Here is a 25944-nt window from a genome sequence, read left to right as displayed (position 1 = left end):
AGCAAGGCTGTTAACAATAGGATGCTTTGGAGGTAATGAATTTATTTATTTATTTATTTTATTCAATTTATACCCCGCCCTCCCCACAATGCGGGCTCATAGGGTCATAGTATATATATGAATTCATAGGGTCAGTATATATCAGAAGCAACTTGACGTCTCTTAACATACACACACCATTGCTTGGATATATTTGAAATAATGAAGGACGTGGTTGTGACATGTCTCTTAAAAGAAACCTAACCTAGACTCAGGCAGTCTACTATTAGCCATTTTATAAATATCTCCTTTTGGTGCAAAGTGTTTGAGCAGGTGGAATGCATACAATCTCAGACTTTTATGGATGAGAAGGATTATCTGAAGCCTTTTTATCATTAACACACTCAACTTATTTCTCCTTTTCAAACAACTCATGCAAAGCAATGGATGTCATAAGTAAGTGTTTGGAGGTAGCAACAGACTTACAGTGCAGTCGTACATGGGGTTATGCCATTCGAAATCCACCGAAGTCAATGGGCTTAGAAAGACATGATTTAAGACTGCACTGTTAAAGAAGAAAAATAAATTGATGTCCTCTTCTGAGAAGAATAAAATGTTGTTTTTGACCAACAAGTCCTGTGCAGACGACCCATCTACACACCAGCTCACTGCACAGAGAGGCAGAGCTGGCATGAGCACATTGGTCCTGGCCCCCTGAATAATCACTAAGTCATCTGTACAATGTGAACATGTAGAGGAAGTGCCCATGTGTACTCTTTCTGTGTGTTGGCACTGTGCAGATGTCTCAGTGAGCACATGGAAGAGAGGCCAGTGCACTTGAGTCAATACATGGGCCAGTCATCTGCACAGGGCTACGGTCACCCAACAAAGCCTGTACTGGATGGGGCTGCCCTCCCCTTACAGCAATAGATTCACGGCTTGAAGGTGCTATTAGATTTGTTTTTGCAGAATACTGCTCATGAACCATCTGTGGCATGTAGCTTCACAGCATTAACTGTTGAGTAAAGCAGGAGAAAAGATACTGGACCCCAGATGGTACCCTCCTTCACATCCTAAAACAACCAAAGCCAACAGGATTTTTTTTTCTAACACCCATATAATATAGGGATACAGCTTGGCTACCCTTTCTCCGGCAGAAGACAGGAGGGCTTGGAGTAATGTGGTCCATGGAGTTGCAAAGAGTCAGACTCGACTGTGCGACTGTGCAACAACAACAATACCCTTTCTCCAGCCTTCTGAGATAACTTATTGACCAAGTACACCATGAGATACTTCAGCTCTCCATCCTTATTAGCACTGTGTGACCAAGAGCGCATTCTCTTGCTGCCCCCACATTTTCTTAATTGGAACTTGTTGATCCCTTCAACTTAATGCTTGGCCAAACATTCATCACAACACTATAAAAAATGAAAAGTGAGATTTATGTCCACAGAAATTAGATTTATCTGCAGTGGGGATTTATTTGTTTTTATGACACGTTTATGTCAAATCAACTATAAACATAATTCTTGATGGGGAAAATGAACACACACCTATATGTTTCACAGAGGAAAAACAATATATTAGGTAAGAAAAACACAGTGATGAGAAAAAGAACAAATGAACATTTTCCTTTATATATGTCAACATGATTTGAGCACTAATGAAAAATAAGAATCAACAAAGTGGAATGCAGACAAAGACCAGATAGCTTTGCCCTGAAAATGGGCAATGTTCTCCCATTTTTGACTGCTCACCTCATCCTCCCCCATTTTTTAATTCTATAGAAACTTTTCTAATGCCTTCCTATGCTTCAACCACCAAGTGAAAGCAAGCAAAGACGAAAAAAACAGAAAGTTAAACTAAGATTAAAAAAAAAAGATTGGAAACATAAACTGCTGAAATAATTGTTCCAGCCTCATTTTTAATGCCAGATGAAAACACTGAATAGTGTATATACATTAATTAAAACTGAGTTTACCACAAATATAGCTTTTTAATCTCTTCAACTTAATGCTTGGTTAAATATTGTACAAAAGGCAGTAAGTTTTAGCTTATGTTTATTTATAACTGATAATTCAAACTAGCTTAAGATCAGCCTTTCATCTGTGTTTCAAGTTCCCTACTAACTTTTATTTGCTCAAGACTGTTTCAATCATTTTATATCATTAATAAAATCATAGGGAAGCAACTGTTTCCACTGTTGAAGTTTTGTAAAGCTCACTAAAAATGGAAATAAACCAACTAGATGAGAAGTACGCTTCCATCTTTTAGAAACTTAAATTCTCCATTAAAAATTAATTTTAATAGTTATAATGTATACAGATAGTCATTAGCGGATTGAGTGAAACAAGAAATTTACAAGATAGACTCAAGTGAGTAGCTGTGTTGGTCTGAAGCAACAGAATAAAGTTTGTTCAAGGAATTTACACGTCTGCATACTGAGTTATATCATAATGGTTCTTCTTTTACATGTTATTTTCCACAATCCTTATGGGAGTAAAATGCTGTACTTATCCTACCATTCTGCTCAACTAACAACAGCACAGGCCTCTGGTGCAAGGAGCCTCTATTGCAAAAACTCTTTCACCAGCAGTAAGAACTTCTTGCATTAGAGAAAGGGTTCTTGTGATAGAGGATAGTACTTCCATTTTCCAATCCAATAATTAATTAATGCTGTAATGTCACAAAGAGTGTTAGCTCACAGACTCACAGAATGTTAGCATTGGAAGGGACCTTGCAGATCATCTAGTCCAACCCTCCGCACTCTGCAGGAGCATAGCTGAAAGATCGCCCTACAACATACCCAAAAGATGGTCATCCAGCCTCCGCTTGAAAACGTCCAGCGAAGGAGCATCCACCACCTCCCGAGGCAGTCTATTCCACTGCTCAACCACTCTTACAGTTAGGAAGTTTCTCCTGATATTTAGTCAGTATCAACTCCCTTATAATTTTCACCCATTTGATCTAGTTTTGCAATTTGGAGCAAGAGAGAATAGATCTGCTCCATCTTCTACATGACAGCCCTTCAAACATTTGAAGACTGTAATCATGTCCCCTCTAAGCCTTCTCTTTCCCAGGCTAAACATACCCAGCTCTTTCAGCCTTTCCTCATAAGACCTGGATTCCAACCCTCTCACTATCCTGGTTGCCCTCTTCTGGACATGCTCGAGCTTGTCAACATCCTTCCTAAAATGTGGTGCCAAAAGCTGGACACAGTACTCCAGGTGAGGCCTGACCATAGCAGAATAGAGCAGAACTACCACCTCCCTCAATCTGGACACAATGCTTCTGTTAATGCATCCTAAGACCCTAAGTGTTGTGAGAGAAAAGAGGGATCTATATAGTGTGAGGTAAAAGTATATACCTAGATCCCTGGCTGCGTTGCCTGAGTCTTGCCTCCAATATTCTAAACAGTTTGCTGTTCCTCTCCCCCCAGTAGCCAGTAGGAACACAGAGGTCATTTGCATATGCAGCCTGATTGGCCTTTGCCTCTAACATTCTAAACAATTTGCTCTTGCTGTTGGGAGTCATTGAATGTGTCCTGAGGTAAAATACATATCCCAATTTTCCCTTAAATGGTCACTGGAGTTGCCAAAATACATATCCCAATCTTCCCTTAAACAGTCACTGGAGTTGCCAATCCCCCTGTGGGGCCTAAAGATCTCCCAGAAATCACTGTGTTCCCCAGCCACAGCACATCATTTCCCCTACAGAAATTTTCTGAGCTATTACAATGGCTGCTTTGAGCAGTGGACTCTATGGCATTATACCCTGCTGAAGTCCCTCTGCACCCCAAACCGTGCCCTCCCCAGGCTCTACCCCTCAAATCTACAGGTCTGGCCCATCCCTTAGTATTGCCAGCCTCCAGGCAGCACCTGGAGATCTCCAAGATCAGTTCTCCTGGAGAGAATGGCTGCTTTGGGCAATGGACTCTATGGAATTATACCCTGCTGAGATCCCTCCACACCCCAAACCCTGCCCTCCCCAGGCTTTAACCCCTCAAATCTAGCGGTATTTCCCAACCCAGAGTTGGCAACCTTTAATGTTTAATTATAACTATAAGGAGTTCTGTGTTTTCAGTGTTTTAAAGTTTTAACTTGATATTCAAATATGCTGCTAGAAGTGACAGTATGAGAGTATTTCTGACCAAAAATAAACTTTTGTTTACTTCAGAACTTGTTTTCTACCTTCAACTTTAATTTGTTTCTAGTTTTCAGTGACAAAAATTAAGATACATGTGCCTAGGTGATACAGAATGTAGCACTTTGCAACTATCTCTTAGCTATTGGGTATATTTACAGTTCTGTTCAAAGACAACTAAGGCATTTACACCTCCATAAATACATCAAATAGAATGTTATATGTTAATTTGTAAATGATGCATTTTATGTTAAAGTAGTGACATAAGTTTAGGTTTGAGAGGAAAAATAAATATCTCATATATTTCACTGTTTCCCCAAATGTCTATCCTCTCCACACACTGGGGGGGCTTATTTCTGTGGTTTCAAAGTTTCCAGATATTTTACATTTCTACAACTAGCTCTTCAGTTTGGACATACAAACTAACCATAATGCAGATGAAATAAACCAAGAATCCCATTCTTAGAGTCTTACTATTTTAGAAGGGGCACAGATGTCAAACCAACTAAAGCTGGCATCTCTAGCCACAACTGTTATCTTTATCCAGAAATAGTCACAGATTCATGAAAAGCTACAAGCTGCAGATTTGGATTTTCAAGAAGAGTTCAGCCTCAGCTAAAAGAGATACAACATTCACCCATAGCTCTATCACATTTCCAACCAGGAGTACTTCTGCCTGACCTGCATTAAATTTTAAGTTTGTGTGCTTCTATCCAATTTGTAGTTCCTTTGGTATTTTTGGTTGCTATAAGCTGCCAGGGATACAAAATGTCTTAAATAAACAAAATGTTTGAGGCCCTGAATGTCTTCCTCAGGTGTACATGTTCAAAAATAAAAATCTAAAATATTGGTAGATGCAACAGAAATAGTTGCCCTTGATCTGGATTTTTTGTACTGCAAAATCTGATCCTGAAAGATCAACATAGTTACATGACACTGACATAACAATGCCCATGTTGATTCACTTTTAAGAGACCTGTATGGATTCTTATGCATCAAGATATCTTGAAAGGCTTTCCCTTCTTCAGGATAGATACATTTAAGTGGATATCAAATGAATGTATGACAACCATCTAACCAGCCTGCAGATTTAGGAATCCACATGTAGGCTGAAAAGATGCCTGCTCACACACACACACACACAAAACACAGTTTATATGATGTTATAAAAGCTAAGGTCAAATATCTACCTTGACTTTACTGGCCAATCTCTCCTGTATTAATGTTTACATAACATTTATATCAAGAAGATACTTGAAACTGTGCAGTGCTGACATATCTTGGAAGCTCCTGAAAACTAGATATGTTATTTTGTTTTATATTTCTAGCTGTGACAGTATTTTGATTTCCTGGATTCTGGATTGTAGTAAGGGTTAGAGATCTAGCACAGAAGCTAGATGGTTCCTTGTATCTAATCTCCCGTGAAATATATTAAGCAAGAAATATGAAAATAAAATATTCAAATGTGAAGCCTTAATCTGTCTCTTCTGTTTTCCCAGTAACTTATGCGAAAATATGCCAGTATCCCAAAGAACCAGATGGACAAAAAAGCAGAAGTGGGTATTAATTAGTTGCTTCATACAGGAAGGCTAAATGAACTAAATCAACAATTAACCAATGCTGGAAATCTTTCTGATGCATTTCAGTCTTGTAACAACTTGACTTTCATCATCACCCACTCTTTCAAACAGCAGTCTATAGCTGACCATAGTTTATCTAAATGTAATATAGATTCATGGTTTGAGAATGAATGGCAAAGACTGAAGTCCCAGCTGCGTGCCATATATCACTCTTACTGTAATAGTAAAGCAGCCAACATTCCATCTAGTTACTTTAAACTGAAAAAACATCTTAAGGACACAATAGCTCATAAGAAGAGACAATCACATATCAGGAATTGGGATTTATTAATTAACGAGGAATAAGGCCTATTGTGGAAATACAACGAGCTCTAGAAAGAGGCTCTGGGAGAGTACCCCGGCCTTGGGCACTCAGTGTCAATTTGGCGTAGCGACCTCAGCAGGGTATAATGACAAAGTCCACGATTTTCTCCAGAGGAACTGATCTCTGCTACCTGAACAGCAGTTGTAATTTTGAGTGCTCTCCAGCCCTCACCTGGAGATTGGCAACAATTGTTACCCAGGAGGAAATGGCTGGTTTGGAGGGTGGAGTCTATGGAATTCTACCTGTCTGAGGTCCAACCCCTCCTCAAACACCACCCTCTCCAGGCTCCACCCCTCAAATCCCCAGGAATTTCCCAACCTGGAGTTGGCAACTCCATCTCCTTCCCAGCTAATCATCAACCTACCGTTATCTGCCCCTCTGACTTCGGCTGACTTCTGCCCTCCCTCTGGGAGAGCAGTTGTAATTCTGAGTGGACTCCAGCCCCCACCTGGAGATTGGCAACAATGGTTTCCCAGGAGGAAATGGCTGGTTTGGAGGGTGGAGTCTATGGCATTGTACCTGTCTGAGGTCCCACCCCTCCTCAAACCTCACCCTCTCCAGGCCCCACCCCCTCAAATCTCCAGGAATTTCCCAACCTGGAGTTGGCAACCCTATCTCCCAGCCAACCATCAACTTACCTTTATCTGCCCCTCTGACTTCAGCTTTCCATCTCCTCCCCCCTTCCTCCTGGAAAGCAGTTGTAATTCTGAGTGATCTCCAGCCCCCACCTGGAGATTGGCAACAATGGTTCCCCAGGAGGAAAAGTAGTCTCTCTCTGCAATGGGGACCAAAGCAGCTTACATCATTCTCCTCTCCCCCTTTTGACTTGCACAAATCTCCAGGAATTTCCCTATCTGGAGCTGGCAACCCTAGTCAGGACTGGCCCCAATGAGTTTTCTCCCAAAGGCCAAAATAGGTATTGAAAGGGCCTTTTACTGACAGAACCAAGCTTAGTTGCCTAGCAATAGGCACTGCGGGGAAAGTACGGTTGCCAGCTCTGAGTAGGGAAATACCTGGAGATTTGGGGGGCGGATCCTGTGAAAGGTAGTGTTGAGGGGGGTGGAAGGACTCAGCAAATTATAATGCCATAGGGTCTACCCTCCAAAGCAGCCATTTTCTCCAGGAGAACTGATCTCTGTCGTCTGGTATCACCTGGTATCACAACTGAACTCCAGATCCCCCCCCCCACAAAACATTTCTCCCCCCCCCCCCCGGAGGAAATAACTGCTTTAGAGGGTGGCCTCTATGGCATTCTATACAGCTGAGGGAAAACTTAGTCCCACAGAGGAGCTAAGCAGAAGTGTCTTCACTGGGAGACACAGCTGTTTGCCAGGGATTCTGATAGGGAACAGTGGCTGAAGGAGGAGTGGGCGGGGAAGAGGAGCAGACCCAGCACCCGGCCAATGGCATGCAAGTACTGTTGAGTGGCAGTTGATGGGCCAATGGCTGATGGAGTGCATTGCACAGCCAATGGGAGTGCTGGAAACTCACTGTGGGTGGGACTCAGGCAACGCAGCCAGTGGACAGGGACAGCTTCTGAGTGACACATCATGGAGTTAACTGATTTAGGAGCATCTGGAATGTTCAGAAAGTGCCACCCCACTACTCAATTATATATAAGAAGAGATGCCTCTCTTGCCAAAAACAATTCTGGTCACTGGTTGATAGTTGTGTTTTGGCTCCTTATTTGTTTAATTTATTCATGAATGATTTAGCTCCCACCTTGAAAGTGATAGATGGCCATTTCCCTAAACTCGGTTCTCTTGCTGTCCCTCTGTTACTCTATGCTGATGACGTTGTGGTGTTATCCCGCCTCAAGCATCTTCTTTCTGCTTTAGTTTCCTATTGTGATAAAAACTTCCTATCCATTAATTATGCAAAATAAAAAATTATGGTATTCTTGAGCTCTTGGAAACGCCTAAATTGGTATATTAAAGGAAACAACATTGAACAAGTAAAATCTTTCAGCTATCTGGGTGTTACCTTTCAGTATAACAACAGTTGGATAGCACAGCGGAAAAAATATAGTGGCCAAATATAGTTTGTCTGCAGTTGCAAGATTCTTTCACGTGAAGGGTGACCAATTTCTACCTGCTACTATTCATGTTTTTAACGCTAAATCAGTTTCCCAAATATTATATGGGATCCCCATTTGGATTAGTGCCTTTAATTATCGGGCTGAGCAAATCTAGGCAATGTTCTTGTGCCGTATTCTGGGGGTCCCTAATTGCATTAGCTATGCAGCTATGTGCTTGGAGACTGGGCAGACCCATTTAGAGACCAGAGCATGGCTCTCAGCTCTGAAATTTTGGTTATGTCTTCCTTTTAGGGTTAAACTCATGAGCTACATCTATTTGATGCTGTCTGATTCCTTTATACCTAGTTGGGCACACTGGATCCAGCGGAAAATACAATCTATAGGTGTTCCCCCTCAACTCTTTTCTTATTTTAAATAAAAGCCAAGCATACAAAACTGTGAAACAGAGACTTCTTAGACACTGAAAAACAAATTCTCTGTTCTCTAGCACATAAGACATGCTCCCCTCTGGTGCTTGGAATCACCACTGATCATGGGGTGCCTGCTGCTTAAATCTCACAGCTTATTCCCCCTCAGCTATAGCGAGCCTTCATGCTCGCTCGATTTAATGCCCTACCATCAGTGGTCCTGTCTGCAAGATTTGCAAACATTCCCTATCATGAAAGAGTCTGCCCATGTAGAGCAAGAAAACTTGAATTGGTAGTTCATATTTTGCTCTACTGCGATTTTAATGAAAAACTGTGGGACTCCATAATCAGTCCCCTCTTGCTTAATCTTTCTGGACTATATGAAGAGAGGCTAGTTTTCCTTTTATTATCTGACTGGTGTCCCCATATTACATACTCTGCAGCAAGATATTTTTCAGCTGCTATGATGTTAGGAAGCATAAGATTAAAACTCCTGCTAGGTGACCTTTTATTGCATTTCAAATCTGAGGGAGCATTTCAATTTGTATTCTTTGCTGTATATTTGTATATATGCCAATAAAGGTACTGAAGAATAATATTCAAATCAGAAACAAATCTCATAACTGACTACAGGTACTATATCATTCAAGGATGGTGGAATATAGCCTCCTTGAAATTAAGCTAATGACATTATATGCATCGTCAAGGAGCAACAGCAGAATTACTGGTTCACTAATTTTTGGTTCATCAGCCACTAGATGTCACTGCAATATTTTCCTATATAAAGTATTTGTCCAAAGGATAGGGTTTAATGAATTCACAAGAAAATTGTGCAAGGAAGTCCATCACACAAAGCCACTCTTCTGCCACTCTCCATCAACCTCTCAATAACAGTGCCAAAATAAGAACTGTGGCACATCCAAAAATCAAACAGTTTGAAAGCCAGCTTTTTAAATAAAGTATTGAGATTTTTTTAAAAAAATTAATATATTTGAAATTACACCTAGGTATATTCCTAGAATTCACTGTGGCAGGATTTTTGTTGTATCTCATCTGACTGACAGGACAAAGCCCTCAGAACACAGGAACCTCTAAGTGCTTTCTGGGATTCAATCACAGAAAGTAGGAGCTTTTTGACAACTAAGCCTTTTGACATAGAAACATGGGAAGTTTCTATAAAAGTGTATGAACTGCTTTCCACGGGACATTCATGTACCAAGAGCTAAAATGTAATCATACAATGTATCATAAATATTGCGCTGCAATTACCCATATCAGCTATGCAGAAGCAGTACGCTATACTAGATCAAGGCCTATTGTATACCAGCTTTATGTGGGCATGACCTCAGCTCTAGTTGCACAACAGTTTTTTACTGTTAAATATTTTACTTTACCTTTAACATCACTTCTTGCACAGTATGCATTGAATCCATTTTTTAAATGGAAAACTGAGACTGATACACAGAAATGCATCTAAGACAACGTATCTGTTGGATAAGCTTCTCATACATTTCTTTGGACTGTGACTATATTCTGCCAAATGATCATAAAGTTCTACAACTAAAGTACAGTCATCAACAGTACTTAGCACAAACAAAAAACACTTTCAAGAAATGTATTTTGTATTAATTTGAAACAGTAAGCATCCAAGTATCTTTGCTAATGTTCTTGGGTTCTTTACTATACCTCCAGGAGAAACGCCAAACACATATGGCTGAATCCACAGGAAGGCATGGTGTAGTGGTTAAGAGTTTTGGACTAAGATGTAGCAGACCTACATTCAGGGGTCATTTTGTGGAAAAAGAGGTGCAGGAGCTCATTAGCATAATTTATTAGCATAACTTATTTGCATATGCCACACACCCTGACATCACCGGAAGTGTGTCAGAAGGCAACACCCACCGCTCAGGCTCCACTGGACTGTTTTGGATTGCTAGCTATTGGGGGGGGGGGGACGTGCAGATCTGTCCTCACAGAGGAGGGAGATCTTGTACCTGAATAAAACTTGGTCTTAAAGGTGCCACTAGGCTGTTTTGGATTGCTAGCTATGGGGAGGGGGGGAACGCGCAGATCTGCCCTCACAAAGGAGGGAGAGCTTGTACCTGAAGGCGGGCTGGGGGGTGGCCTCTGCGTCTTACCTGGCAGCTTCTTGCTCCTCGTAGTTGCTCCTCGACTGAGGGCTGCTGGGAGCAGGGGGCGGGGCTTGTTGCATGTGCCCGCCCCCTGGCCTCCTTACTGCCGGAGCTCTGCTCCTGTGCGCTCCTGCAGGAAATGACCCCTGCCTACATTCAAATCCCCACATGACTGAGAGCCAACGTGTTGTAGCAGTTCAAGTCTTAGACTAGGATCTGGGAGACCCAGGTTTGAGCCTTCACCCTACCATGGAAGCTTGCTGGTAACCTTGGGCCAGTCACACACTCTCAGCCTAACCTACCTCACAGGATCATTGTGAGGATAAAACAGAGTGGAGGAGAACAATGTAAGCTGCTTTGTATCCCTACTGCGGAGAAAGGCTGGGTATAAATGAAGTAAATAAAACACATCTATGCTGCTTTCCCTTCCTTATGCAGACTCCTTCGCTTTACGAAAAGTAGCGGAACTCCCAAAACAGTGTAGGATGCAGCATTAGAGGCAGAAATTGCTACCCCCACTCAACAGCTCTCACATGAATGGAACAAAAGCTCACACAAGACTGGGGTGGGGGGGATTGCTGCTAATCTGCCTTCCCACTGCAGCTCCCCAAGCTACATATCAAGGATCCCCAGACTCTCAGGAGCAAGGTGATTTCAGTAAGGGGAAGGCAGCAAACGTCTCTGCTGCTCAAAGTAATCTGGATCCAAGTATACCATTATTCAAAAAATCTAGCCATTTTAAAAGTTATCTATGTGCTTCATAAATTGATGTGCAATTCAAGTGAAAAGATAGATAAGTTCCTTACTGATGTAAAAGCAAGCAGCTCCTCTTCAGTGAGTTTATGAACTGGGTTGTTTTTCTGAAAGTCTATGCTGTAAAACAAAATCTTATTTTGAGTATTAATAATAAGTTATAATGAATTTAAAATGTGGCATGCTGTTAACACTTCATTTTTGTAACGTTTAAAATGAACTGAAGAGTCCTAAAATACATTTTCAAAACTTAGCTGAGATACTTATTGTAAGTATGAACAACTTAGATATCTTTCATGTATACCTGAAATCATCAAATCAAAACTATCACACAGTCCAGCAAACTTTGCCTTGTGTGAAGGTGGCAGAGTCGAGAAGCTCTGACAATGCCAATGGGCCCCAAAAGGGTTCTGCACCCTCTGCCAGCCTCAACAGGCAATGCGATGTATGCCTGGAGACACCCCCTGAACCCTAAAACATTTTTACTAACATGGTTGCGTTTCTGAAGAGATTTCAGGAAAAAGAATATTTGATGAAGCAGATGCATCACCTTACCAAATTCCAAGGATAACAGCAAGCTCTTCTGCACACAAGTCAGGCATCTGGTTCGGATGAGATTCTGCAAACTTTATTTCATTTAGTACTGTGTCGTCATTTAGAGCATAATTCTGTCAGGAAACACACAAAAGTGGTAAATTCCACCTAAATCTTCCATCTGTCTCAAAGTAGAAATTTTGAAAATAATATTGAATTGTTAGGGTCAAGTTTGAACTTCTGTCAGAAATCTGAATTCTCAAGTTAACTAACCAGTAGAAAAAGTTATCTTTACTGTGTTGAAGATAATTGACCTACATGTGATAGATAAGAGATTATTGGGGGAGGGGCATGATAGAGGTCTATAAAATTGTGCAAGGGGTGGACAAACTCCCCCCCCCTCCCGTAATACCAGAACTCAGGAGCACCTGCTGAAGTTATTGAGCAAGAGACTGAGGACAGAAAAAGGAAGTATTACTTCACTCCATGAGAAATTAACTTGGGGAATTCACCCGCACAGGATATAGTGATGACCATTAGTTAGCTGGCTTTAAAGGGGGACTGGACAAATTCAGGAAGAACAGATCATCATCAGCTATTAGCCACAGCAACTAAACCGAACCTCCACTTTAAGAGGCTTTAACTTTCTGAATGCCAGTACTGGGGGGGGGGGGCAACAGAGGGAGGGTTTTGCCTCCTCACCCAGCTTATAAGGCCTCCAAAGACATCTGGTTGGCTACTGTGTAAACAGCAGGCTTAATTAGATGGACCACTGGTCTGATCTCCACCATGGCTCCACTTATGTTCTTTGTTCGAAGCATGAAAAGTTTTCTACTTATCATTAGGCATTATGCATATTCTTGTAGCACTGTCCAATTTTTTTTGCAAAATACATTTATTCATTAAAGCTTAAAGAATATTCTTTTGTTCTAAATAAAATTATCAGCACTTGCCACACACAGTTAAGTGCACAGAGTGAGGAAATGACAGGTTGTACTAACATTTGCTGTATAATTCTAATATACACTGTCTTCACTTTTATCACTTAAAAATGAAACCCAAAGTCTTTGACCATAGTTTGATAAAACAAATAGTTCAAAACATATACTGGAAGGCAATACTGCAAACTATATGTAAGGTGGACAGCACACTGCATTGCAAAAGAAAATAATTCATTTTTAGCTCTATACCTGTATTAAATTTTCTAGTGGTGTAGGTGCTGGACTAAGCTCCCGGTGAGGAGGAAGGATGCCATCTTTCCTTTGAACATCTAATATAAGCTGTGCTACATATTTTTCCTGAAATCGTGTCCTTTTTCCCAGAGCACCTGCAAAAATTTAGCCATTCAGATTAAACGGAAATTCCAGCAGTCACAAGGGTAGAATCCAGAGAACATATGTGAACAAGGACATTGTGATATATGGCAACCTATTAATAATGGAACCCTCACTTCTCCTTCCATGGAGACAGATCAAGATAGGTAGCCATGTTAGTCTGAGAACAAGAGTCCAGTAGCACCCTAAGGACTAAGGGTATGAGCTTTTGTGAGTCATTGCTCACTTCTTCAGATACAGCTAGAATGTGAGCCCATCTGTCTTTATATCTTGAGGAGTGCAGTGGTTTCAGATGCCGAATGACAACAGCAAGAAAATGACAATAGCAGGAAAATGACAATAGCAGGAAAAATGACAATAGCAGGTATGACAGGATTAGGTGTGATATGCAGAGGGGTAGTAGGCGTGGAGAAATCAGCAATGGTAATGAGACGGGAAATCTAGGTCTCGATTCAGTCCAAGAGGATGCATTGTCTCAAACTCCATTATCAGTTGCAATTCAGCAGTCTCTCTTTCTAATATCCCTTTGAAATTCCTTTGTAAGAGAACTGCTACTCTTAGGTCAGCAACTGAATATCTTGAAAGGTTAAAACGTCCCCCCACTGGTTTTTTTAAATATTGTGGTTTCTAATGTCATATTTACCTCCATTTATTCTTTGTTGTAGGGACTGGCCTGGGAGGGCATTGCTGATGCGTGATGGCATAAATCACATTAAGAGGATGAGAAGGAGTATGAACCTGAGATGGTATGGCTGATATTGCTGGGTCCACTGATGGTGTTGCTGGGATCTATCTATGTGAGACCAAAGTTGGCATCTTGGTTCGTTGCAGGCCTTGGTACCAGAGTCCATGTTACTGTTCAATAGTTTATCATTGTGGGTTAGAAGTTGTTTTAGGTTAGCAGGTTGTCTGGTACCGAGGCCTGCAACAAACCAGACAGCCTGCTAACTTAAAATTATACCCACTGCACTTTACAAAAAGAGACACAACATTAAGAAATCCATATAACTGATGAAAAAATGCCTGTGTTCATTCAGTGTAAATGTGCCTGAACATCTTTTTACAAATTTACAATGCAAAGGAAGGACAATGAAGAGAAGTCATTTGCAGCCTTACAAATTAAAACTAGAATCCTGTGTTGAATAACAGGAACCCAGAATTTACAGAGGAGTAACTCTATAATTTGTTTCTGCAGTATGACAGCCTGGCTTCAAATCAGAAGATTTGGAGCAGAGATGGAGAAAATGGTCTTAGCTTAGCAGTAGCCAGCAATCTTCTCTGTCTCTTCTGTACAGTATGAAACAGATGGGACAAATCTCCCTGAATCACTACAGGCTGTATTTTCTAGTCCCACAGCTAAAACTCAACAATTTCTACGTATCAGTACTTTCATATGACCACTGTAACTAGCTTGTAAAGTATGCAATGGAATTCATAATTAGAAGTATCCCACTGTTGCTTTCACTTTAAGTACTGGGACTATGCATTTTCAGATATAACTCCATCCACATGCTAGATAATAGTAATAACCTCAATACCAAGATTCTGCTGATTTTCTGCCAGGTGTCAAATCTGCAATGTTCCTTGAGCATACTACAAGCTCAAACTTCAGCTTCCCTCTGGATTTCTGTCACAGTTAGGGTTGCCAAGTGTATCTTCGCCGGGAGCGGGGGGCTCCAGGCCGGTGTCTTGCGCGCGCGCGCACCGCAAGCACATCACCCGGAAGTGACGGGAGGACACCAGGCACGCTGGGGGCGGAGCCACGGCCATACAAGGGAAAACCATAGAGTTTCCCTTGTGTGGCCGTGGCCCCGCCCCCAGCGTGCCTGGCGTGCCCACGTCACTTCCAGGTGACGCGCACGTCGGTGTGGAGTTCCCCCCGGGGCCCGATCCGGCAGCGCCGGGGAATGGGCCTCTGGGGCGGGGTTTTCCCTGCCCCCCGGGGGGACTTGGGATCCCTAGTCACAGTTCATCTTGCTTTCAACAAAAGTACATAAGAGTTATTTAGATTCATACATACTGAATGTGTTTTTAGGACCACACCAAAAATCAAATTTCCTAACCCTTTCAGTTTTGCACTTAGAAAAGTGTAGTGAAGAAAAACAACAGTTAGAAACGAACATAAAATTTTGTTCTTCAGATACCCCTAGCATAACTGCAAAGTTAGTGAACACGAAGAAGACAAAAAAAATAGAACTATGAAGAAAAAGAAAAAGTTAAAGCAGAAAATGGGTTTCAGGACAATTACAGTGTTGTTGTTTCTGGTATGTGTTCACTCTTTAAGTATCTTGAGGGAGAAGGGGTCTAAGGGTGAACAGTATGAGCCATTGTAGGTTAGGTAAAAAAAAGGGCAAAAAACAAAATACAAATCTAATAAGGTTAAGGTTATTGGAAATATAACTCATTATCCTTCCACCATGCCTTTGTGCTTATTAGCCAGAAAACTAGAAGATAGTAGTATGCAATGCACTGAAATAAAACGATGAATGCTACATAGCTAGGGCTGATTATAAGTTTGTTCAGAAAGTCCACTGGAGCAATAAGAGTTGCGAAGAACTCAAGGGGCCTGTTAAGTTAGGATATGGGGATGAAAAAGGGATGCGTGGGGACACCTTGGATTCTGCTGTGTGCTGGTGGGTTACAAGACTATTGATCACCACACTGCACCCTACTGAATCCAGATGTTGTTTGCGAGTTCTGCCGCCACCTGGGACAGAAGAAACTACAAGGGACCTTGTCAATCTGCCTACAAAAGCAAGTATGCATGAGGGCTTCTATATTCTCTGCAGGGCAAGCTTCTTGCCCTTTTTACGGGAACCTCCTTAGACACATTGTTCCCTTGACAAAGACATTTTCCAAATAAAAATAAATAGCATGCGTCTTTACAGCAGTAACCTCATAGCAGAGAATGTAACCTCGACCAATCTCTTCATAATAAAAGATCAAGATTTTTAAAGGTTTATTTTTAAAAGCACATGAACAATGAGGTAGGGTTTAAATTTCTGAAAAATTCTGAACAGAAACACAAGAAAAAGTAAAACTACCCAAAGAGTTCTCTCTCACATACACATTCTTTTTTCAAATAGCAAAAATGTCATTTTACCAATAGAAGACATTTCAAGGTGTAAAGAATAATTTTTTAACTATTTTTTAAAGAAGTCTGCTACACTGGAAGTCTAGAGCCCATATAACTCTTTCTAAGTAGCAAACTGGATGGTCCCATGCCTGTTACCCACCCCCAATGAAGGGAGAGAGAAAAGAAAGAGAGAAGGCGGGAAAAGCTGGTCTATATTCAAGCCCTTAACAGCCTATAGAATCCTGGAGGCATGAAGTGCCATTTCCTTCCCACTTCCCTCCAAAAATGTCCCCTTCTCCCACATGGTACAAGGAGTAGAATGTAAATATACTTTTCTCTATAAACAGCTTCTAGTTATAGGACCACTGCCCCATAGCTTTAGATTTTTGAGATTTAAGGATAGATAACTTGCCCAAAATTCAGTTATTGTGTGTCACAGGAGAGGGAAGTCACCCAATTGTTTCCCCTCCTCTCCCTCTCACAGGCCTCCAACCAATGCTCCCTCTAAGCTGTGGAGTCTTGTGAGCAAAAATTCTACTTTGTGAGCTACTGGCATTAAAGTTGTGAGCAGGTGATTTGGCTGCTGCATAAATTTGTTTGCTCTGGAGCCATCCTTCCTGAGCGAAGACAAAAAGGTGTGATCCAGAGGCTAAAAAATCTGAGGTAGCTCACACTAACTCGTCTTAGAAGGAACACAGCCTTCAACTTGTTCCATTAGGATGAGGTGGCCAATTGACTAAAGAGACATTTAGGATAGCTAGCATTTCATTAGTGCAGTATATTACACAAAATGTACAATTAGTTTTAAGAGGAAAGCAATGAGAAATAATGTATATTTTTATGTGGAAAATTTAGTTTGAGTTACACTGTATCCCATTTATTTTACAGAATGTTACAAAAGTGTTTCCTAATTTTAGTGTTTACTGTTTCTACCCTACATCCTCAAAAAATAAGCACAACAAAATTAAGAAGCAGACATGGCATGCTTAATCATACTGAAAGAACAAAGCCTTTTGAGCTATTTTTACAACACAGTTTCAAAGAGATGATGTAGCTTCAGCTATGTTATAAAAGAAACCAGGCTAATTATAGCACTATTGCACTGAATTATGGATCATCATTACTCCCACCCCTTTAAGTATAGATTTATAGCCAACACATAAAATATTTATTCTGACAAAACTTGTTTAAAAATCAAACAGAACTAAAAAAGGAGAAGATTTTTCTTCTTTCAGACTAGCAAATTAATTACTTTATTTAACAACATTTGTGTTCATACAAGTTACTAGTAGGAAGACCATGAAAGCCTGAAGGAAGCTGTTCATCTCTACAGTGAATAGTGTGCAAACAGAGTTAAATCAAAATCCATCAGCTCCTAACATTTTTCTTCAATAGCATCCATTGTTCTTAATACTCAACACCATTTTATTATTGGTCAGGTCCAAAACACAGATAGAATGCATCAACTTCACTCTTCCCTGGCCTTCCTTTTGTTCCTGTTCACTGACATTACATCTCTGTACTAAAATATAGCTCTTCTCCTCGTCTCAGAACCAAAACACTTGCACAAGACCTTCATTAACTAGAACTGAGGCTACAGCAACAAATCTTCTCTCCAACATTAGGAAGCCCCACTTAACCCTAGTGATCACAGTGGTGCCAGCAGAAACATTCTCCTAATTCATCATTTCGAAGAGAAACCAACACTTGTTTTGCATCTTTACTAAGGTGGTTCTTTGTGGCTGTTTTAAAACAGCACTGTACCTGAGTCTGTATTTCTAAAGTCTGGTTGTAGCGAGAAATTTTTTGGTCCACATTGACATCTTTGCCACCTCACTCAGTCCTTACAGATGTGCTCAGAGACAAATTTTACTTGGAGATTTAGCTATGTGAGACCTTCTCATGAAGTCAGGGCTCCTAATGCTTCCTTCCTGGAATATAAAGAAGCTACATTACAGTAGCTCCCACACCACAATGTAACAGTTCCTTGACTCCTACCAGTTTCATACTTAGTTCCACCTCACTTGTGATAACCTAGCAGATGCCACACAGCTGATGGCCAATGAACCAGTTCCCAGCTTTGGAAGTGCCCTTTGTATTTCAAGTGTACAGTTATTTTCAGGACATCTTACTTGGGTCAAAGCTGCCATGGAATCAAACAACTTCAGATTTTCCAGAGCTGTGAAGTGTTAAATTGGATTATCAATATATCTAACTCTCAATGAGGCCATCTGTGGATACTTAAATCCAGAGACTGAAGCTAAGAATAGCCAAGACAGTTCTTTAAACAAATATGAGAACCACCCCATGTTAGCAGAAAAAACTGCAAATAGCTTAAAGCCTGTAGCTTTAAGAAACAAAGATCCTCAGTGACCATTGCTAGGCAACCACAGAGATGTGAAGGCCCGGGAAAAAACTGGAAAAATTTGGGGGGAAACCCGTTTTTTTCCTGAAGCCTATTTTGTTTTTTCCCGAAAAATTGGAAAAATAGAAAAAAGAAAAGGAAAGGGAAAAAATTGATTATGGAATGTTTTATTTTAACATGATGAATAAAATATTTTAAGACATTTCCAAATCAAACATTTTCCAAATCATTTCTAATATATATATATATATGGTATCAGATTGATCTAATTTTTGTGCACTGAGGACAAACAAGTCCTAGGTTACAAACTGAACTCTCCAATGCAAGAACAAGATGCATTTCTTCCTTTAGGAGGTGCTATTGTCACAAGAAAAGAAAAAGGTTTCAGTTTTGTTTTTGCATGTGGGTGGGTATTCTGTTTGTAATAATTATTTGGATACACTATATTTTTAATATGCTAGTTGTGATAATTTCATGCCAAGTAAAAATGTCCATAGTCATATTTTATGTTCCTAAAGTAACAGAATGACTTTCAATCTAGAAAAGACAAAAGAAATGCTAATGTAGCATTTTTTTTCAATTTTTCCGAATATTTCAGTTTTCCCCCGGAAAAAAACTGGAAAAACGGGTTTTTTTCCGAGCTTCAAAATTTCTGGAAATTTTACATCTCTAGGCAACCACAACAGTATTGCCAGCCCTCATGCCTTAGCTTCTGTCAGTAAAGGGAAGGGGGAGAGGGCAGGTCCCTTTTCAGAGCTATTTTGGCCTTTAAAGAAGTCTCAGCAGGGTCAGGCTGGGCAGAAACCACCAGAGGACTTGCTAGCATGCAACTTGCATGACTTACCCAGGGCTGGTTGCTTGCTACTGCTCAATAGCAGCCATCCCACAAAAGACAGTGTGCAGTGTTTAGAGTTTCAGCCTCGGTTCTGGGAGATGCAGGTTCAAAACTCTACTCTGCCAAGGTGCTCAATGGGTGATCTTGGCTCAGTCACACAATCCCAGCCTAAACTACCATAACCTACACCTCACAGGGTTGTTGTGAGGTTAAAAGGAAAAAGAACATTGTAAGCTCCTTTGGGGGTATAAATGAAATAATGAACAGCTTCCTTTGGGGGTATAAATGAAATAATAAATATATCTGAAGAGTCAGGTAAAGGTAAAGGTTCCCTTGCTCGAAAGCCAGTCGAGTCCGACTCTAGGGTTGCGGTGCTCATCTCCGTTACAAAGCCGAAGAGCCAGCGTTGTCCAAAGATGTTTCCGTGGTCATGTGGCCGGCATGACTAAACCCCAAGGCGCACGGAACGCTGTTACCTTCCCACCGAAGTGGTACCTATTTATCTACTTGCACTTTCTTGCTTTCGAACTGCTAGGTTGGCAGGAGCTGGAACTAGAGACGGGAGCTCACTCCGTCATGTGGCAACCCGGGTCTCGAAATGCTGAACTACCGACCTTCCACAGCCTGCAGTTCAGCGTCTTAACCACTTGAGCCACCGCAGCTCCTCATCTGAAGATTAGGGTTAGATAAAAGATAGGTTGAATTATGGGTGGGAAGGAGAGAAGGAAGCACTTCCCCACTGCTGTCAAGAAAGGATACAAAATGTTGCTATTTAAAGTGGCATTTTTGAGTTAACATTTAGTATTAGGTCCAGTCCTATTCCCAAAATGCCTCCAGCCACAAATTTATCGGAAGAAATCTAATTTACCCTGACGGTTCCCTTGCCTCCCCAGAATTCCAATACCAGATTCAATGTTTAGGATCTCTCGCCACTTCACCCCATCACCTTCTTTCTCCTCTCTTCAGCCTTTCCCTCCTGGATTCTGTGCCTTGCCTTCCTGCTCCATCTGTTCATTTTCCTCTGGGGACACTGCACAAGCAACTCACCATGGGTAGGCTCTCTTTCCAAACTAGCCATGGGAGGATACATCTAGTTTTTTGAGGCAGCTCCCTGAAGAATTTTTTTAATTGTTTGTTTATTGCTCACTCCTCAGTTTACATGATGTGCATCTATGTGATTTATTAGCTGTAGGTAATATTCCCCAATCTTACTATTTGCTTTTTTCTTGTGTTGCCTTTGTGTCTCCTTCCCCCCTCCTTTTTTTCTTTCTACTTGTGTGTGTTCAAATAAAGATTAAAATCTAGTTCAGTTTCAGGATGCAGGCTTCCTCTTTATCACTTCATAATTCCACCCAAAACATCATTCCCCAAGATTGTGCCTGTTTATACACAGACTGTGATCCTTTGTTTGGGTCAGAGGTGCATGTGTAAAGGCCAGACACACACAGCCCTCTCTGTCCCTTGGTAGCACCACTAATGAGCTTGTAATTTTTTGTTCGCAAAATGCAAAAAAAAAAAAAAAATAGACAGATTTTTGGACAGACAATATCAGTAGTCACTCTAGAATACTGGCCTATGGGAACACTTGAGCATCTGGAACGTAAAATCCAATGTATTTATTAAAGAGATTTATATTCCACCCTATCAGACTTCTATTTAGAGTTCTGATGTTTCATACTGATTTATGATGCTTCCCCTATCCCATAAAGTCTCCAGCTTTGAGCCTTAGTCTTCCCTTGAGATCTCCTTTTTAACAGAAGAAGAATTGGTTTTATACCCCTCCCTTCAATACCTGAAGGAGTCTTGGAGCAGTTTACAATTCCCTTCCTCTCCCCACAACAGATACCCTGTGAGGTAGGTGGGACTGAGAGAGCTGTGACTGACCCAAGGTCACCCCAGCCGGTTTCATGTGAAGGAGTGGGGAATCAAGCCCGGTTCTCCAGATTAGAGCCTGCCACTCTTAACCACTACACCACAGATGGCTCTTACAGGAGAAGTGTCAATGGGACTTTTTACATACAAAGCACATGCTCTACTACCAAGTTGTTATTCCTCTCCCTGATGGCTGGACAGTCTACTAATGGCGGTTTCTGATGCTATATACAATGTATGCTTTCTCAACAGGCTTATTAGGTCAGCAGGTTACTTTCACATTAAAAGGAGGTAAGAAGAGTGAGCAAATGATACTTCTTTGTCTAGTTTATGGTCCAAGAGGTATGAGGGATCAACCCTTTGATATTTTATCATTCTTGCGAATCACCACATTATCTAATGAACAGGGACATTCACCACCTTGCAGGACACACTTTGACTTTAAACTACATTTCTGCCATTTCAAAGTAAGCCTCTGTTCTGTTTTTGTAAACAGAGACAGCATCACACATTCCAGCCTAGTAAGGTCCAATGTGATTAAAGAGATCAAGTCAGAGATCAAAGGAAGCAGACTCCCAACTAAGTTGTACTTCTACAAACCACAGCTGTATTTTGTTTCGCTCAGGCTCTCTACAAATCCATCTCCAGTTCCTTGCACAAGTTTATGAATTTCAAGTTATAAACCTGTCCCGCTGTTGGCAACTCCCCTTAACCAGTTAATTTGTAACAACACATGCCAGTTAAAAAGTGAACACAAAGAAAAAAAGATGTGGATGGGAAAAGGTGCATAGGATCAAACCCTGTATGTTTACTTATTAATGTAAAGCATCATATCACTGCTTGGCTGCAACATGAATCCCAAAGCTCTGGAGACAGTCTCCTGAAAATATTTTAACTTTTATTCATGGAAAAAATGGAAATTAATGAAAGGACATTGGAAGACAAGAAGTGAAAGGTGCATAAGTACAATTAAAATGATGGACAACAGCTAGAGGCTTATTCTACAATACTTAGTAGTGTTAAATAAGAAAACAAACATACCTGTCAATTCAATCTGTAACTTGGTTATGTCTTTAGCTGCAAGGAAGTGTTGTTTGGCTTTTTTATACTCATAAAAATTCAAAAATGTGTAAGCACACTCTAGATGGAATTGAACAGCAAGGTGCCAACATTCGTCATCAGTAAACAAAGCTTCGATTTCCGACACTGCAAAACAAAAGACAGGAGAAGCTATTAGAAGATCTTCAAGGAAACTGAATGAGAAGGAGAAACACACTGGTTTTGCCACTCAAAACAAGACCCAACACCAATGACTATGTTAAATTTCACAGGCCTCAACATCCTCTGATTTGTCACAGACATGCTTTAGAGCACCAGAAGGCTCACTGTGCTTTACTATAAAATTTTAGAACTGAAAATATTTTGGAAAAAATATCCTCTTCGGAATCAAAGAAACCTTAATGTAAAAGAATACACTACTTTAATTGGACAAAAGATAAAAAAGAAATGTCAGTGGAAAGGGGGAACCTATTTGTTTATTTCATTCCTATTCCCCCTTTCTCACTACAACTCAGAGCAGATTACAGAATAAGAAAACAATAGTGTGATACATATATAAGGCAATAAAACGGCCTAAAATTACAAAGACATTAAATTACCATGCTACACCCGCAATAAAAATGAATGACAGAAGTGTGGGGAGCCTTCCTGACCTTGCCAAGGCAGGCCATTCTCCAAGAGAGAGCTATAACAGAATGCTCTGGCATGGGCAGCTTTTGATTTGACCCATTTGCAGTTTGGCATCTTCAAAAGACTTTGTTCAAATCAGCAAAGCTGTCGCAGTGGGGCATATGGAGAGAGGTGGCGCTGCAGATCTATGAATCCTAGGGAGAGATGTAAAGATCCAGCAAAAACTGTTCCCCCCCCCCAAGGAAATAAACTAGGTCCAGAGTTCATGGTAAAGGTAAAGGTTCCCTTGCTCGAAAGCCAGTCGAATCTGACTCCAGGGTTGCGGTGCTCATCTCCGTTTCAAAGCCGAAGAGCCAGCACTGTCCGAAGACGTTTCCGTAGTCATGTGGCCGGCATGACTAAACACCAAGGTGCACGGAACGCTGTTACCTTCCCGCCGAAGTGGTACCTATTTATCTACTTGCAATGTCTTGCTTTCGAACTGCTAGGTTGGCAGGAGCTGGGGTCAGAGACCGGAGCTCACTCTGTCATGTGGCACACCCAGGTCTCAAACTGCTGAACTACCGACCTTCCACAGCCTGCATTTCAGCGTCTTAACCACTTGAGCCACCGCAGCTCCTAGAGTTCATGGACCTAGTCACAAATCTCATCTCAGCAGCTGAGCTGCTGCTCCCCCTGGAGGTGCTCCCCTCCCTTGCTTCTGCCTGTCTCCAGCTGACTTGGGGAACAGTGTGATGTGACACACCCTTCCCATTTCAACCTCAGCTCTGACAAGACACACTTGCACTGAAGTTAGCTTTCAAACTTCATTTGAAACTAGGTGAACTGTTAGATTAAAGTAACCATGGCTAGAGTTACCCTTGGTGTAGATATAATGCTACACTACAAGTTGACGAAGAAGGCAGAAGGGAGAGAGGAATTCATGAAGAGGGGACAAACAGGGAGCAGGAAACATGGAAGTCCATGATGAAATCCTAGCTAAAGCGTTAAGAGACTGGGAAATACCTGCACTCAGACCAACAACTCGTCTTCAGCTCAGTCTTTTAATACACGGTTTTCCTTTTTATTGCTCTACAAGCTATCAAGCTCAAGATTTTAGATGTTAGGTGCTTTATAGAATCCTGTGGCTCTTAAAAACCAAGTCTCAAGCCAGGATTCCTCTCGTAAAAGTCCCATTACTGATAGTGTTGGCTCAATTTTGGCATGGTTCATTAAGTTGCAAAATAATTTACAAGAATGGATCGATCACTTAAACACATGCACACCAAAGAATCTGCTTTTCCAAAGCTGACACATTTTTAAAACAAAGGGTTCTCAGAAGAACTTCACCAAGGTCACAGAACAAAGAAAGGTGAAGCAGCGATATAATCTTACCATGGCAGTAGAATAATAAGTAAGCTATAATGCTCTACCTCTGTACATTTTCAAACACTTTATGTGCTTTTGTTTAATATACATTTGGCTCCACAATGCATGTTTGGCATCAAAAGTTGGATGCACATATGTGCATGGGTAAATTAAATCACAGCTCTAACTCAGATTTTCTATTTAAGAAACTGGCTAAACTCCACAGTATATTTTAAGAAATGAAGGTTACAAGATACGACTAATAGCTGAATGATGTAATATCTATAAAAAGGTACTTACTGCACCTGCCAAATACAATTTATTTCAACATACTGTTTCAAGCATGAGAAACTTTACTAGGAAACCAGAATGTGCTGTCATATGAAGCTAAAGTGTCTTCAGAGTCTCCACTGACCACATTCTGTTGGAAAACAGAATATTGTTGAAGCCCCAGATTTCAGTGCACTGCCTTTTTCTGCTCTACTCTTATCGGTATCTGAGACTGCACTATTGTTAGCAAATTGGTGTTTAAGTTATCCACAAAGCAGAGACAGATATTAATAGAAAAGTCAACGCATTTTACAGAAACTAGGAATAAACTTGCAGAGTTAGAACAATTTATAAATCCTTCAGCAGCCAGAATCTGCCAAATTACTATGTAGTACGGAGGTTTTTGTATCTTCCCTATTATTCATACTGGTACAGGACCAAATACTTGACGGTAAGATTGGGATCTTAGAGCTGGCAGCTCTCTGAATATCTTTCCAAAATGAATAAATTTGGTAGCACCTTTACTGTGTTAATGCCTGCTGGAGGAAAAATATACAGGTCTTAAAACATTTCTGCAAGCACAAGAAAAGGACAATAGCTTTAATCCACTTGAGCATTTTCATGGATTGTGGAGCAGAAGCAGCTTTGAAGGGAGGGAACATTTTGGGATGCAGTGGGAAGGAGGAGGCGGAAATCCTTCTGCCTGCAGAAATACTTCAGTAGATCCTAGCTACTGTATTCCCAGCTACAGTATTTTTCCCTGCTAGCTTTTCAGACTAGAGAAAATCCAAAATGTAATCAATTCAGTACATGACAGTAAAGTAAAGGTAAAGGTTCCCTGGCTCGAAAGCCAGTCGAATCCGACTCTAGGGTTGCGGTGCTCATCTCCGTTTCAAAGCCGAAGAGCCAGCGCTGTCCGAAGACGTTTCCATGGTCATGTGGCCGGCATGACTAAACACCAAGGCGCACGGAACGCTGTAACCTTCCCACTGAAGTGGTACCTATTTATCTACTTGCAATTTCTTGCTTCGAACTGCTAGGTTGGACAGTACTTAATATTTGAATGTGTATTTTATTCTGTTGGCTACTGGCGTTTGTCAAGTATTGCTATTTAACTTGAACTCTTAGGATAAGGGAGGGATACAAATGTTAATCAAGTTTATTTATGCTCCACTTTTGTCCCCAATGGGGATGTGGTTTACAACTTTGTTTTCTTAATGGATCAT

At 40.9% G+C, this 25944-nt stretch overlaps 1 protein-coding gene across 1 annotated transcript in view; it reads right to left on the bottom strand.

The window, feature by feature from the left end:
- Nucleotides 1-25944, bottom strand: part of TTC27 (tetratricopeptide repeat domain 27) — a 138176-nt gene that overhangs the window by 99391 nt on the left and 12841 nt on the right. Inside the window, exons 6-9 of the mRNA XM_015428173.1 lie at nt 22454-22618; nt 13121-13257; nt 11952-12064; nt 11450-11516 (exon numbers count right to left, since the gene is read on the bottom strand). Of these exons, the coding sequence (XP_015283659.1) occupies nt 11450-11516; nt 11952-12064; nt 13121-13257; nt 22454-22618 (482 nt within the window). The remainder of the gene's footprint in view (nt 1-11449; nt 11517-11951; nt 12065-13120; nt 13258-22453; nt 22619-25944) is intronic.

Source organism: Gekko japonicus, unplaced genomic scaffold (assembly GCF_001447785.1).
Source record: "Gekko japonicus isolate JY-2015 unplaced genomic scaffold, Gekko_japonicus_V1.1 scaffold1694, whole genome shotgun sequence".
In the NCBI taxonomy this organism is placed as follows: domain Eukaryota; kingdom Metazoa; phylum Chordata; class Lepidosauria; order Squamata; family Gekkonidae; genus Gekko; species Gekko japonicus.
Note: the sequence above shows the minus strand (reverse complement) of the source record. Positions and strands in the feature narration are given on the sequence as shown.